The sequence below is a fragment of the Malurus melanocephalus genome, unplaced genomic scaffold (genome assembly GCF_030028575.1).
Source record: "Malurus melanocephalus ecotype Western Australia unplaced genomic scaffold, MMel_1.1 scaffold_71, whole genome shotgun sequence".
Taxonomy (NCBI): domain Eukaryota; kingdom Metazoa; phylum Chordata; class Aves; order Passeriformes; family Maluridae; genus Malurus; species Malurus melanocephalus.
The window spans coordinates 2,340,194-2,355,505 of record NW_026623303.1 but is presented as its reverse complement, the minus strand read 5'-3'; the positions used below and the strand labels follow the sequence as shown (position 1 = coordinate 2,355,505).

Sequence of the window (15,312 nt, the reverse complement as noted above, 5' to 3'; positions counted from 1 at the left end):
ATCTTGCAAATCTTCTCAAATGCACATTCAGTTACATGTGTAAAATTGATTACTGTGAGAGCACAGAACTATAGAAAAAAATCAGTTTTGATTCACAAAGGAGGCAAGTTCAGCATAGTTTCAAACATCCCTGGAGCCAGAGGCCYTTCCCGAGTGTGTGCAGAGCAGCAGGCACCAACCCCCCGAGCACACACAGTGCCAAGGGCAGGGCTTTCCCCTTGTGCAAGGAGCCCTCAGCTCCCACCCTCCCCATGCTGGGGTGCCACAGCTGCTGTGTTCTGGGGGACAATATGACTCCCCACAGACATCACTTGCTATCCAGGGGGATTTGCTGCCAGCACTTCCTTGCTGTGCCCGCTGGAAGGGCTCAGAGACGTGCTTGTCAYTACTGCCTGATGGCTCTGCAGAGAACTCAATTAACCAAAACCCCTTGAGAAAAAAAAATCCCTAAGCAAGGCTGACTCTTTATAACTATCTTTCAATAAGTGAGTATAGACCCCTCACGTAAACTTAAATTATATATCATTTATTGAAATATAGAGATCTTAATTTACAAGATTTTTTCAAAGACAAAATATCAACAGGGGCATTTTTGAAATACATTTTGTGCCTACCATCACTCAGGCCAGTTTGCCCTTCTTCAAACATTTCACAACAACCATCATTTTGGAAACACTTCCTTTTTTATTATTCTAAAATATAACTTTTGGACATTCAAAGTGCAACAGTTAACGTGCCTGTGGAATATATCGTAGTAAAAAAAATATAAACAAAGGCAGTGATATAGCTGTCATAAATGTTTTGGCAGTATTCTAGAAGTCTATATAAAAATACTTAYATACATATTGATGTATAACATCATCATATCTCACGTCCTTCATCATGTAATAGGACCATTTTGTACAAGTTGCAGGCCACGCTGTAAGGAATTGGTTGGCCATTCCAAATCAAAAGCTGCATTTCATAGGCTAACACTGATTGTCATTATATAATTACTGTAGCAAAAGGTCTGGGAGTATCTCTTCCAGTGGCTTCTCAAAAAGTAAGCCATAAAAAAAAAGTCTGTAATACTGATAATATTGTGAAACTAAATTTATCCTCTCACACTTCTCCCTCTCTAGTAAATCCTCTCTCTTCTCATTCCAGTTTCCAGGCCAGCTTATCTGATTCCAAGCCTGCAGTGAGCTGGGTTTGGCTAGACCCCTGCCACAGATGCAATTCACCTGCACAAGACTCATGACAAGAATTAACATTACTATGGACCAGAAAGTGAGCCAGCTCTGGTTCACCCTTTGAGTCTAGCCTGAGATGTACTGTGAAATACAGAATGAAGCTGGTGAGGGGAAGGCAAATCTGCAAGAAAATGTCCTTAGATTCCAGTAACAGATACAATAAAACATGTTTGGGCTGATTTTCAAACCCTGAAGAACACTAGGCCATGTGCAAAAATGCAGGTGAAATCGCTTGCCTAACTTGGATGTGCAGTTGTAAAGACTACACAAGCAAATCAAGGCACATATGGTCTCAAGTGGCCATTCAGATATCTGGGATAGCCGTAGACAATTTGTGTTTCCTCAATTCAGASTTCATAACTGGAGGGAGATTTCACATGGTCTCATCTGTCCTGGCTATATCAAGTCTGTGTTTCACAGTTGTCCCCATACAGAGCTCAGTGACGCGTTTGGCTAAAGCGTGGTCCCAGGAAGACACTTGGTCTTGATCTGTCGAATGCAAGAAGTAGAGATGAGCCATCATTTGCTGTTCCTTCTGATTGTCAGCTTCCATCAGGGTTGAAAATGTGGGGGCTCACTTCAAGTCCTGATTTCACATTTGCTGTAATCTTGTGCATGGCCTCAGCCAGGTGACAGTTTGAAACCCAAACCCAGAATGATTTGCCTGTGTGGCATCCCACCCTGTAACACTGCCAACATTTCATTTGCTTTTATTTGATCCATAGCTGTCCACAACAAGTGAAATCAAGGGGTCTTATGGAGCTTTTTGAAGTTAAACTGTAGTTTAACATGTCAGCATGTTCTGTCAGTCACTGCTGGTCCATCTTTCACGCTTCCAAGGAAAATTCTGCAACACAGGAATGAGCTTGCACCGTATTTGCATTGGTTATGTCGTAACAGAGGCTGGGCACATCCTACAAAGTGCTCAATGCACTGAATTAAGGCAAAGTTTGAAAGTTGAGTACCAGAAAGGATGGGGCCCTTGGCAGTGATGTGCTTTTTTCACATGTAAGTATTCCAAAGCATCATATCTCAATAACACATTGTGCAGTGGTAGCAGTAATCATTATACTTTGTTCATATAAGTGGTGTCAAAAACCAACAATTGCAGGCTGAGAGCAGGTTCATTTTCACGCACCTTCTTCCAAAAAACACTCCTAGAAGCATTTACCTTTTGCAGTTACAGTCTGCAAAGATAATAGAGCTTTCTGCTCCTGTTTAAACTGGAAAACAAAGACAATATTTGCTGCAGAATTATTTCTGCTTATTTGAACTTGCATTTCAGGCTAGGAGAAATTCCTTGAACAGTTTAAAATATCAAATCAATTCTTCACAGCTAACCCCAGGAGAAGATTTCTTTTGAGTACCCATGAAACAATGTGAAGTTGCTGGTGGTTTATCATAATGTTCCATTCTCCAGCATCTTGGAAATCTGGCATTTGTTTTTAAAATTTAATTTCTTTTAAATTTAAATTTTTAGAACTTCACTTACTTAGATGAAAACTAATTGCTTCTAGTATATCTGATTAGAAAATCTACTCAGCTCAGGAGAGAGAAAAGATCATAAATTTTTTTGCCATGTTAACCAGAACAATTACCATACTCTGTAGAGAAATTTTTTTTTTAAATTGTTTCATAAAATTTTTTTGGGGCAGAATTTTCTCCCCTGCACTTAGAAAAGTTTTTTGATACTGTGCTTTTACTGAAGGACGATGAATTGTAAAATATACATTTAGTGTTACTGAAAACAGTAGTAGTATTATTTTGAAAACAGCTACCTTCTATAGTTAATAAAGACTTGCTAGGTTTCTAACACCTATCATAGACTGACTTTTAATTACCATTATTATTATCATCATTATTATTATTCCCCTTTACTTGCATTAATGGTAAAAAATAACATGTTTTATAGTACCGGTCAGTCCCTTGTGGTTTTAGACCTTTTTGGTCCAAAAGTGGTTTTTGCATGTTCTTCAATTCACATGATAGTTCAACAGCAGCTGACACTGAGATCGAGGGAGGAAGTACACAAAATTCATGAGTGACCTCTTCTAAAATCCATGGCATGTGTTCAATGTGCACCTCAAAAGATCCTTGAGTAGACAGTTATTTACATAATTACAATGATGAAGTATTGCTGCAGTGGAAAATTGATCCATCAAAGTCATATGAATGCCCTTGAAACACAAAACCAGTCTGTTTGTGGCCTTTCCCTTCATCTTCCTACCAGTTGGAATGGCAAACAACACTGAGATGCTACAGAAGTACTGCAAGAAGCAACACTCAAAAAAATCCATCTTCAACAAGTCTCTTTCATTTACACTCAGGCTGATTCCTCTGCCCATTGCTGGGAGTTCCTCTCTACAAATCCACCTCCTCTTCACATCCTTGCTGTTGCRATAAAGTGGTTTTCTCTGTGGAGCAGAAGTCTGTGGACAGCACGGGGAGCTTCCCCGTGAGTGGAGCTGGAAGGTGTCTGCGTTACAGGAAGCTGTCCTCCACCAGGTCTGAGGAGTCGATCCCAATGTCATCCATCATGTCAATATCCTCGATGGTCTCATCCTCTCTCTTGATGAAGGTAGAGCTACTGGAACCAGTTTCAATGGCACTTTCTTCAGATGTCTGTGAACTGGAAAAGACAAATATCCCAGAGAAAAGGTGGTGAATGTGGCTGGGTAAATACTCCAGTCTCTAGCAGAACTGAATGCTACCTCCCCAGATGCTTTCTGACCCACAGTGTGATCTAAGGKGACTATGACCACCAGTTTCTTAGGACATGGCATATCTTGCATATCAAAAGTAGTGAACTACCTGAGAATTCAAAGGAGCAGTGTTCATAGGTTCCTCCAAGCACTTTCAGCTGGAGAAACAGTTTTATGACTCTACTGTGACAATAGATCACTTAGGTAAATCTGGGGAGGTCAGGTAAAAATAAGAGAGCAATAAGAGATAGCAAGATAGGAGTAACAAAGAGGTAATATGTCTTAATTTGGATAGAACTTTTTAAGGACTTCTTTCTTCTCTGCACAAAAATATACCATATATATATATATATATATATATTTCTAGGTTGATGATTCTATATACTATGAATTAAGTGCTGAATTAAATCTCCACCATTCACAACTAGGGTCACACAGTGTTGTGTTGTGTTGTAGTGGAATTGGTCATGCAAACTGACAAGAGAGAAGTAAAGTTCTCAAATTCCCTGTTTTCATAGAAAACTCTACCGTAGAAAATATTATAAACAACTTCTCCCAAATCTTTGAATTTGTGTCATACAGAAAAAATTAATCCTTTGAGATCTCATAAGAAGCTCTAAGTTGTTGAACTGTGGAAGCAAGACATGTTGCAAAATGTGCTCACAGAACCACCAGACTTGACCAAGCTGTTAAGGGAAACACACAGAAATACACAGAAACACCCTACCAGCAATCCCCTTCCCCTGGAAACCACAAAACAGGCAAAATTAGTTTTTTCCCATTGAAAACACTATGGCCAGTCATACTATCATACTGCTATTTATCTGTGACTCCCCCAATAAGTAGTTTCAACAGAGCTAAGGAAACCCTTTGCAGAGTATGATGCTGGAAAGTGTAAATGGACATTGCCAGACATGACCCCAAAGGGTGATTATGGGTTATGGGATCTGTCAACTGCACCTACCTGTGTCTGTTTCTTTTGCCAAGCTCATCTTCAGAAACAGGGTCGATGTCAGGCAGGGGGATGATGTATCCACTGTCAGCACTCAGCCTCTGCTCATCAAATCCGCTCTCCCTGTCCTTTAGCTTGTCTTCATTCTTGTAGGTTACACCAATGTAAGCATTGTCACAGTCCCCTCTCATGCGTGTGACAGCTGGGTGATCACTCTTCAGGAAGTCCAGATGAATCTTCTCATAGCTCTGAAAACATTCATTTCAACCCTCGTTAGATGCTATTGACTAAGGCTGCCTTTCTTCAGACAGGCAGCTCTGGTTCATCAGCCTAGCAAATGTGCTGCCCTATGAGCCAGCAGAACTGCATAGCGAAGGCCAGAATCCTCAATTGCTTTGAAGGGGAAGGGACCCAACAGCTTAAGGTGGTGTGGGAGCAAATGTGGCAGCATAAAGCAGACAAATAGATGTGAAAGAAGGGTAGGGAGAGARAGGTGGGAGTTAAGATAGGTGGGAAAAATGCAACACTGAATTATGGAGCAGGCAAAACTTTTCCACAGCTATCAGAAGTATGAGGGGAAAACTTGCTGGTGTCAGAGTCAAAAGAAGGAGACAGGGAGATGTGGGCCAAGAAGTCCCTTTTTTAGAATTATTACACTACCCACAAAATCCCATGAAAATATGTAGAACTAATTCTCCAGTGGAAAAATTAGATTGGTAGGATTTAATTAGATATGAAGAGTTCTGCTTTCCAGTTAATACTGCAGAACTGCTTCTCTCAGTAAGCTTGAATGAAGAAACTGAACATGCAATGTCCCCATATTAATCACAGAATTCACATATGTTAGGATGTGCCAGTTCAGTGCTCATGGCTCTCATGGCTGGAACAAAGCTTATAATTCCTCCTGATGCAGTGTACAGAAAACACTGAGAAAATTACAAAAAGCAAACCTTTTTGTATTCTCCAGGCAACAAGCTCTCCACAATTTCACTCAAATGGTAGAAAGAAGGTCTTTTCTCTGGTTCACTGTTCCAGCACTTCACCATAATCTCATACCTGCAGATAAGATGGAAACCAATTTAACCAGTTGGGAGAGGAATGTGACTAACCAAATGGAAACTAAAGCCAAAATTCTGTGGAGACAGGCCAGGTGGAAAAATCAAATGCACACATACACTTCATTGGTAGCATGATCAGGTTTGGCCATTCGGTATCCACTCTTGATCTTATTGTAGAAAGTAGAATCGACCATCATGCCAGGATATGGTGTGCCCCCTGCAGATAAAAGACAAACAGAAGTCCTATTCTGTACTTGACTATCCATGCAGAGTTCCCAAGCCCTGTTTTTCCATTTGTGTCATGAAGTATTAATGTTGTAACTTAGCATGACATCAGAATGATTCTTTCCTTGCCAGTGTTTCACATCAGAGCTGTTGTCTTGATGACATTAACCCCTAATGTGAAATGCTGGGTAGCAAAGATTGAAGTAGGTACTAGTTAGGAAAAAAAAACAAAACAAACTGCACAGTGTATATAAAATGTATTGGGGACAGAGATTGGATGATTCCTGGATCAGGTCATCAGCCTGCATCTGGCCCTGCCACTGCCTTTCTGTGAGAGCTTAGCCTAGACTTGCTGTGTCTGGTATTATTGTCCTTGGCCCCTGTAGGACAGCTGAGAGTGACACAGCCTGGGTCACACACCTCAGAGTGACACAGCCTGAGTAACACACCTCAGAGTGACATAGCCTGAGTCACACACCTCATCCTGGCTGCAAGGGCAAAGCCTTGGTGTAAGGCCCCCAGTACCCCATCACCCCAGCTGGGCAGCTGGCTTCAGACAACTGCAATGTCAGGTGCACAGGTTGTCAGAAAGTTTGGACTTGGCTCAAGCTGACACAGTTAACTGATAATTTGGGTTTGCAGCACAGAGACATCTTTGCACTTGTGCTCAGTTGTTGCTGATATGTGAAAGGGTCATTCAAGCTCAAGCCAGCACAGCAGCAAGATGTTAAAACCGACCTTCTTAATAAACACTGCTGAGGATGTTTTGCTTTCCAAGAAAGAACAACTTTCTCAGATGGAGGAGGCATACTATAATATTACTTCAGAAACCTCAGCCCTTTGAAACGCAGGATTTTCACCTAAAAACTGAGCTTCAGAACCTTCTTTACAGGTAGGGCAGTGAAGTATAGTGCTTCACATCCTGAGCTATCTGACAGCACTCCCATGCCTCCAAGGGCTGTCRGGGAATGGATATTTACAGGATCCTATGATGCCCAGAGATTACAGTAATCAATACCATAAATAGTGGCGCAACTGTTGTTTTCTGAGAAGCAGTTATGTGACAACTTATTCTAGAAAATAACATTAGGCTTGGGGTTGCTGTGGGGCAGCAGTAGATACCACACAGGCATGACTAATTCTGCTGGCAGTAAATCTGGGCAATGCTCGCTCGCTGAAGCGGGCCATCCACCCGTCCAGGAGGTTAATTAATGAGGCTGAGGAAAAAGCCAGGCTGTTCCCAGCTAGGAACTCTACATCGTCTCTAACTGCTATATATTGTCACAACCACTTTATGCTGCCATAAACCAACTGTGCGAACAGTGTTGACCTGGAAATGAGAAATAGCTATCCCAGAAGATTGACATTTATTTTTATTCTCTAATGGGACTGAGACAGGCTCTTTTGAAACGTATATGAAGAAACTGTTTCAAAACAGCGGCTGAGCTGGGCTGSAGCCCCAGGCACACCATTGCAAGGGAGAAACATTTTCCTTCTCATATTAGACAGAAAATCAATCCTGTCATGGCACACCGATACTTTTCCACAAAAGATTTTCGCACAGTTCTTTTAGTTTTCTAAAAGAAAAAAAAAGTATCTTGCAAAACCAAAACTAAACAAATAAAAACCACCAAGCAAACAAAAAAAACCCCAAATAAACAAAAAAAAAATCCCCACCAAAACTAAAGAGACCTTTGGAAGAATACAGACATTTCACAGACATTTTACTCCACACCTAACACTGGAATCTGAAACCTCATGTAGAACAACTAACAGCGGATTTCATACWTTTTTTTTTATATGTAGAATTTAAAATACTTCGTGTACAGCAGTTTGAACTCAATCACTACATAGAGGAAAATATTCACAGTACATACCAAGAGAAAATATTTCCCACAGCAGAATACCGTAAGACCACACATCACTTAATGTTGTGTACAGGTTGTCAAAAATACTTTCAGGTGCCATCCATTTTACTGGGAGGAAAGTCTGTAATAAAAAGTAAGTCCAAATAGAGAGATTAGTCATTAAAGAAATGCTTACCATTGTAATTATTGTTTGACAGTCAGGAATAACCTCTGTCTATAAGAAAAGTTGTGTTAACCTTGCTAGTRTCTATTTTTAATTCTATTTAATACTGGGATTATAAGCAATGCTACTCTTTGCTCCCCACAAAAACRAGTTAAGCCACACTTGTATTAATTTTATTACTAGCAAATGACCCGGCTGATTGAAGGTATGATGCAAAATTTGGCACTGCTGAATTAGGTCTGGTATGCCATTGTATGACAGTTYCTTAATAATTTATCCAGTAAAAAACTTGCCAGTTAAAAATGTGAGACTTTGAAGTGCTAAATGTGTACTTTTTCATTGAAAACTGATTTAGAAACATTACAAGAATTAACGAACTGAGGAAGAATTGTTCTGAGGAGCATTCATCCCAATGGTCAATTAGTGTAACCAATACTAAATGTCAAGAACATGAAATAGCCTATAAAACCAACACTTTTAATTTCAGCTAAGGCAGAGCTCAGGAGATTGAGTACATACACTGCCCTTGGAGACATAGTTGGAATCATGCATGATGTCTCTAGCCAGCCCAAAGTCACAGATCTTCACAATTTTTCCTTGAGCCAGGAGGACATTGCGAGCCGCCAAGTCACGGTGCACACACTGTAGGGAGAAAAATTAAGTTATTCAAGGACATGCTTGTTCCATGAGCACCATTGCCCTCACAAAAGGGTTGACTTTCTGGCTACAATCCTCATAAGACCTTCTACTGAGCAGGCACCTGCTACCAGGGGCAGGGAGGCACCAGTCCTCAGGACCAGTGAGATCTCACATGGACAAGTTGTAGGGAGGAGGAGGCAAAAATGAGATCACCCTTTCCCATTGTACCCATCATGTGTTAATGATATGCCTGTGCTTCTGGCCATGCTGGTGTGTGACTGTACAGACCCTTCACCCAGACCCTGCTTTGATCCTCCACCATCTCTGGCACCCTGACTCCAGCAATGTCACAGGATGCAGCAGGACACAACTGACTGCTGCTTTGATTGTTTCCTATCATAGCTATCTCCATTTCCAGCTAAGTGAAAGCTGTCTGCATCTCCAAAAAGAATATTATATTGTGTCATATGTTCAGAATCTAAATTTAAAACCCATAGCTGCAAAAGACATTTTTACACCTTATTCCATTTTGCTTCCTTTTTTTATTTACTTACATTTTTAGAAGCCAAGAATTCCATTCCTCGTGCAACCTGGTAGGTGAAGCTCAGCAAATCCAGTAGGCTGAGGCCCTCTGAACTGTCATCTGAAAGAAGGTTTTTGACTTCTGATTCTATTGAAAAAAGAAGAAAAATGTGGTTTTGCTGTGGAGCGTGAAAGTAGCATGTGTCTTCCCCTACCTATCGTGATTCTGAGCTGATGCTTTTAGCAGAGKTCCATGACCAAAACAGTCTTTTCATAGTAACTATTACCACTTTTAATGTCTGCATCAGCCACARACACATGCTGCACTCTTAAAAATATCCAGTATTAAGTAAAGGGTTTGGGCTTTCTCCTGTCTGTAATTTTTTACAGACATTCCTGGGAATGGTAGGAAAAAGTAAAGTTAAAAAGGCTTACTGGAATGTCACACGGGTATTTTACTCAGTGTGGGGAACAAAAATATTTATTTAGAGGTGATGCCTTCATTAGGATTTTGTGCATGCATGTAYATTCTTATCCATTTACTTTTGCTGAACACTGGTTTTTTTTTCCCTGGAAGTATTCACTGGGGCTAGTCCAATACCAGCAAAAAGGGTCAAGAATTCTATGGCAACAGTTCTTATTTCTTTTATGAAAAATGTCAGAAAAAAACCAGTCAAAATTCAGTGATTCATTTTCTCCAACAGTTCTAGAGCACACCATGAGTACAAAAGTCTGCCATGTAAATCTGGGGCTGGATATGGTTCAGTTTCTGAGGCTTGGAGGAGAAGTGATGGTGTCTGCTTTTAAACAAAAGCATATTTGGTTTCTGAGAACAGGGACAGGGAATAGGATGCATTCATTCTCTTCATTACATAATTCAGGAAAGTATTTGGGAGTGTTCTGCATTTGGTGTCACTTAATGTGAAATGTAAGTGGAAACAGAACAATATAAACTGCTGGTATTATTGGTCATTGCTATTGCTCAAAATCCTTCAAACTGCAAGACTGATAAAATTGCTGCCTCCCCAGAGCCTACAGCCCCACTGCAGAGCACAGCCACCAGCGCTTCAGCACAGAAACAAACACACAACTGGAGCCCTTCTGCTCCAGCAACATGCACTSCTGCCCCCAGAGCATCATGGAAGGACACAACCACAAGATTTTAACTTACAGTTTATGCTCAGACTCTTGCTGAACAGAGCTAAGCAGTTTGTGTGCATTTCGAGGACAAAAATAAGATATGTGTTTACACAAGAGTTATTTGTATTAATGATATGTGCAGAAGTTGTGCATTACCTGACATGGATTTCTTCTTGTATGAAGCAGGCCGGTCATACACAGATCTCTGGATATCAGAGTATTTAGAGCCCTCCTTCCTTTCCAGCATTGGCACATACTGAGTAGTGTCAGCTTGTTTCATRTCCATATACTCTCCAGTGTTTTCAAATGATAATATCACATAACTGCAATTGGAAAAAGGTATCAGCTAGTGACTTCCCTGTCACAGCACGGGCATATCTGACAGTTCACTGAAGCTAGACCATTGTATTGCTGTGAAATACAACAGCTGGGTTCTGGATAGGGGATATATATATGTATATATAAATAAAGATCATTACCATATATCACATATATAACATAACCATCTCTTATTAGTACATGTTATTGTGTATTACTGTAATCAAACACAAGCACTTCAGACTTGGGCTTTTGCCAACGGTCAGGTGTGTAACCATGCCTTGTTTCCCAAAATCCCACTGAACTGCCTAGTATCACTGCCTAGGGCTTTTAGCTCAAGGAATTCCAAATGRCAGATGTAATTTATTCACCCAGAGAGTTTTCATCAAATCCAGTCCTGCTGAGCAAACCCATGCCCAGATGAACAGCCCTGGCTTTACTCAGCCACCAACTCAGTTGATCTATTTGTCTGAGTGATTTTTTTAATTAATCTCTGTTCACCTTTTAAATCCTGTCTAATTTTATGGCATTACATTACTGCTGAATGTTTGATGACAAATCTCCTCAACCATCATCTGGAAAAAGCTATGGGATGAACACTAATCATTAGGAAACTATTGAGACTGGCTAAGGGATTGGTAGATAAAGGGGAGTACTTGAGCTTGGATAACAAGCTCTGCCAGGCTCTTTGAAGCAAAGGAATTTTAGACAGAGGAAATTCCCCAAGCATGGAAACAAGGAAACAGGTAGATGCACTTTACTTTTAAAAGTTTGATGTGTCGAGACAAAAGGATGGTTTTTTTAGAGGGGGAAAAAAAAAACCCAGCAAAACCCTACTGGGCTATGATTTATTAATAAAAGTCTTCTTTGGGACATCAGGATGTTTATGGGGTGATCACTTGGTCCTTGGACTATGGGCATCTCTATAGGCAGGAAACACAAATCAAGGACATGTGTCAGGGACACTCAACCAAAGCTTTTGAAACCTTCCCAAACGCATGAAACCAGGCAAATAAAAGTCTAATGAGAAAAATTAGGGAAGGCTTTAAACCAATGAATGACACTAATGAAATAAGGGTTAAAAATTACTTAAATCCTTAATCATAGGTTATGTATTTTTTTTTTCTTTTTCTTTTTTTCCCACCTTCTTGTGCTTTCATCAGCAGGATTCATCCCAAAGATATCCAAATCTTTTTTTGGTTTTTCTGGGTGTCTGTTCAGGAAATTGTCCCTGTTCTTATGTAAATAGTTCACCAAATCACCATAGAAGCAGTATTCAGTAATGATGTAAATAGGACCTGTTAAAATAAAGCAAAATTATGCATTGATGAGTGGGTCTTTGAAAAACTAAAACAAATATCAAAAAAAAAACCCAACAAAAACAAACACAAAAAGGCTCCACAATTAGTAGAAAATAGAAAAAATATATTGTGAGTTAATTTGTGAGAAATTAAAAAAATCTAATTGTGTGAGAAAATAAAAAAAATATATTGTGAGTTAATATATTTCTATCTACTAAGTTGTGACTGCAATTATTACCAAATATCAAGGAGGTTTCTGAAACCTATATTTATTTATATTTATTGTTAAATCCCTTGCTTGAAATCTGTGTGCTTGTTAAATACTGAATGAGGACCCCACAGCAAACCTTTATTTTGTCAGCCAAACCCACCTGATTTTGTACAAGCTCCAAGCAGATTCACAATATTCAGGTGGGGGCCAAGATGTGTCATTATYTTCAGTTCAGACATGAGTGCCTGTTTTTCACTGGATCTAGCTGTAGCTGTAGAAAAAAATAAACACATGAACCATTCAGTGGGAGCAGTTGCCTTTTCCCAGCAACAAGCAATTTCTCTTTGGAGAATGGAGAATTCTCAGTGGAGCATTGCTGCCGTGGTTTCCTGAAGAAAGCAGCATCCTTTACTTGGTAAGTGTCTTTCTTAAGGCTTGCAGAGAAGTCACAAATGATTATGAGGGACTCACTTGATGCAGCTCAGTAGYTGACCCAGTCTGTTTGTGCAGTGGATTGCCAGCAGAAGCACTCAACAAGCTGTTCATTCAACACAGCAAGCTCCCCATGGTTCCTGCAGAACCTCAGGAACCTGGAAATCYTCTGTGAACTTAAGATTCTTGCACAAGATCTGCTTATTTCCCCTTGTCTAGGTCTCGTGTGTTCTCAGATGTTCATGGTTACTTTATCTTTCTCATTATTTGTTGAGTTATTGTGGTTGCTCAGCTAAACCTAAACTTCGGGTGTTTTCAAAAGCCTGGGAACTTTCAGACTTGAAATGCCATAAAGCAATCTAACATACAATATCAAAATCCAGTCATTCCACCTTCATTTTCAACTTTAGAGAAAATGAGAATGGAGAATTAATTTATAACAAGCAATGTTTGGATAACYCTGTGGGAACCTGCCCTACCTAGCTTGGGAAATGGAACCATGGCCACTTACGTTTCAGCATTTTCACAGCTACTTTCATCACTGGTTGAGAGCGACTCAGTCCATATGCAGTCCCTTCAACTACTTTTCCAAAGGCACCAGAACCAAGGATCCGACCTGAACACAAGGGAGAGRATTATTAATTTCAGAAAGCAACAGCAATTCAGCTCCTTTCCGGTTTCCATTCCTCTACAAGTTGATTATTGTGTGGAAGGGGCATATTCCCTTAGCCATACCTCTAGTATTATTGCTATTACTGCTGTTTCTAAACAGAAAAAGAAGATGTGAAATGGTGTCATTAAATATAATTCTTAAAAATAGGCAAACGAACATCAATAGCACATCTGCACCTAGAAGGTTAGCTCATTCAAATTCATCTCTTCCTGTGTCCTGACATCTTCACTTTATCTTCTCTAATCATGGATTGTCCTAGGCTTGAGCTGACCTCTTTGTTTCAGTCAGCACCTGACAACAATACAGTWGTGTACTGTGAATTACAAGTCTGAATTGAATCCCCCAGCTGTAGTTTCAGTCTATTTTATAATGCTGGATACACCTAGCAATAAAACTGACTAAAGCACATCAACAGCACATTCAGATATAGACAGGCAGGACTATTTTGGATCTACAAGAAGCTGAAATGCATGTTGATCACATATGAGGGGAAACTTCTCTGAAGTTTAATGTACAAGTGTGTTTCATCTGCTGGAATAAATTGTATTGCAAATTTCCAAGTACTGTAAAGAAACAGTGTTTATAGACCCTTTTCCCACAAATCAATTTAGACAAAAATTTTGGATTAATATATCCTTTTTTCTAATATGGATACAGTCTCCAGAAGAATTGTGCATTTAGTTTTTAGAGAACTATGAACTGCAGAAATAAACTCCAAAATGCTGTATCTCATAACTTCTGCATTGAACACCAAGTTCATCAAGACAACATTTAGTGAACAAATCTGTATATGAGGTCCAGATGCCAGAATATAATCATATGCCTGACAAGCTGTCTCTTTGATTTTATGTTACTTTTTAACTTTCAGCACAGAAAGAATCAGTAGTGACTTTTACTCGGGAGATATACAGCATTTTGTCTTTAATGTTCATTTGCAATTTGAACTTGTCACCTTTTACTCTTCTGAAGGTGTTATCTGGCATGCAGTGCCATATGTTTCTGTTATTCTCTAGCTACTACCCCCACTTTTATTGTATACATGCTTTTGGAAGAAAATTTCCAGCCAAACGATATCATTAACAAGTACAAGAAACAGTTAAACAGTGCTTAGCTGAGTTAACACTGATGAACCTCTCCAAGATTATGACAGSATAGTTTGTCATGCCCACAAAAACTATGTAATTTCTTTTCAAGACTCCTGTGCTCCAAAGGTTATTCTTCCCAATCAGGATGTGAGAAAGCTTCACACTAAATTTCAGACTAATTCAAACAACCTGAGTTTGAAATTTGGCCCCTGAAACTTTTCAGACTGAAGGTCTGGGAGCCATATGGCAGGATGCAGCCCTTCAGAATGTGATGGCGTTTGCTGATGCTCCTTGATCTTCTTGTCTTCACAAGCCAATTCCTCCCCAAAACCATATTGTCAGCTGAGCACGAGGCACACATCTCCCTCTCCATCACCTCTGCTGGGCTGGGGTGCACGTGGAGACAGTGAGAGCACTTCCGGACTGGCGGGGAGCCACCGCTGCTATTTCCCCCTTTCAACTCTCTCTGCAGATGTAGGCCAAGCCCCACATTTTTACATTGGAAATTTGGAGCCAGGTGGGAGCTGACTGCTCAAGAACTGGAGGCATCTGTAATGCCAACATATTCTTGATGAGTGTTTCATTGAAGCTCAAAATGATCATGTGCATTCACTTTTCAGTGTAAAGGCACTGCTGTGATCTGCTGGCAGCAGGAGCAGCGCTGCTTCACCACCATAGAGGGACTGTGCAGAGACAGCAGCAGCTCAAGATCCCTCAAAYTGGTGGAGGAGCAGCAGCTAATCCAGCCTCAGTACCCATCCATAGAGCTTATCTGCTGCGCCTGCCAGAGA

The 15,312-nt window shown here is 40.2% G+C and overlaps 1 protein-coding gene across 3 annotated transcripts in view; it reads right to left on the bottom strand.

The window, feature by feature from the left end:
• Window positions 1–515: 515 nt before the first annotated feature.
• PDGFRA (platelet derived growth factor receptor alpha) overlaps window positions 516–15,312 on the bottom strand; it is a 37,223-nt gene continuing 22,426 nt past the window's right edge. For all 3 annotated transcript variants that reach the window (XM_057366797.1, XM_057366798.1, XM_057366799.1), the window contains exons 13-23: window positions 13,275–13,379; window positions 12,492–12,602; window positions 11,964–12,117; window positions 10,658–10,824; window positions 9,394–9,509; window positions 8,720–8,842; window positions 8,047–8,158; window positions 6,062–6,161; window positions 5,837–5,942; window positions 4,899–5,134; window positions 516–3,861 (exon numbers count right to left, since the gene is read on the bottom strand). In XM_057366797.1, the coding sequence (XP_057222780.1) occupies window positions 3,714–3,861; window positions 4,899–5,134; window positions 5,837–5,942; window positions 6,062–6,161; window positions 8,047–8,158; window positions 8,720–8,842; window positions 9,394–9,509; window positions 10,658–10,824; window positions 11,964–12,117; window positions 12,492–12,602; window positions 13,275–13,379 (1,478 nt within the window). In that variant the 3' untranslated portion in view covers window positions 516–3,713. The remainder of the gene's footprint in view (window positions 3,862–4,898; window positions 5,135–5,836; window positions 5,943–6,061; window positions 6,162–8,046; window positions 8,159–8,719; window positions 8,843–9,393; window positions 9,510–10,657; window positions 10,825–11,963; window positions 12,118–12,491; window positions 12,603–13,274; window positions 13,380–15,312) is intronic.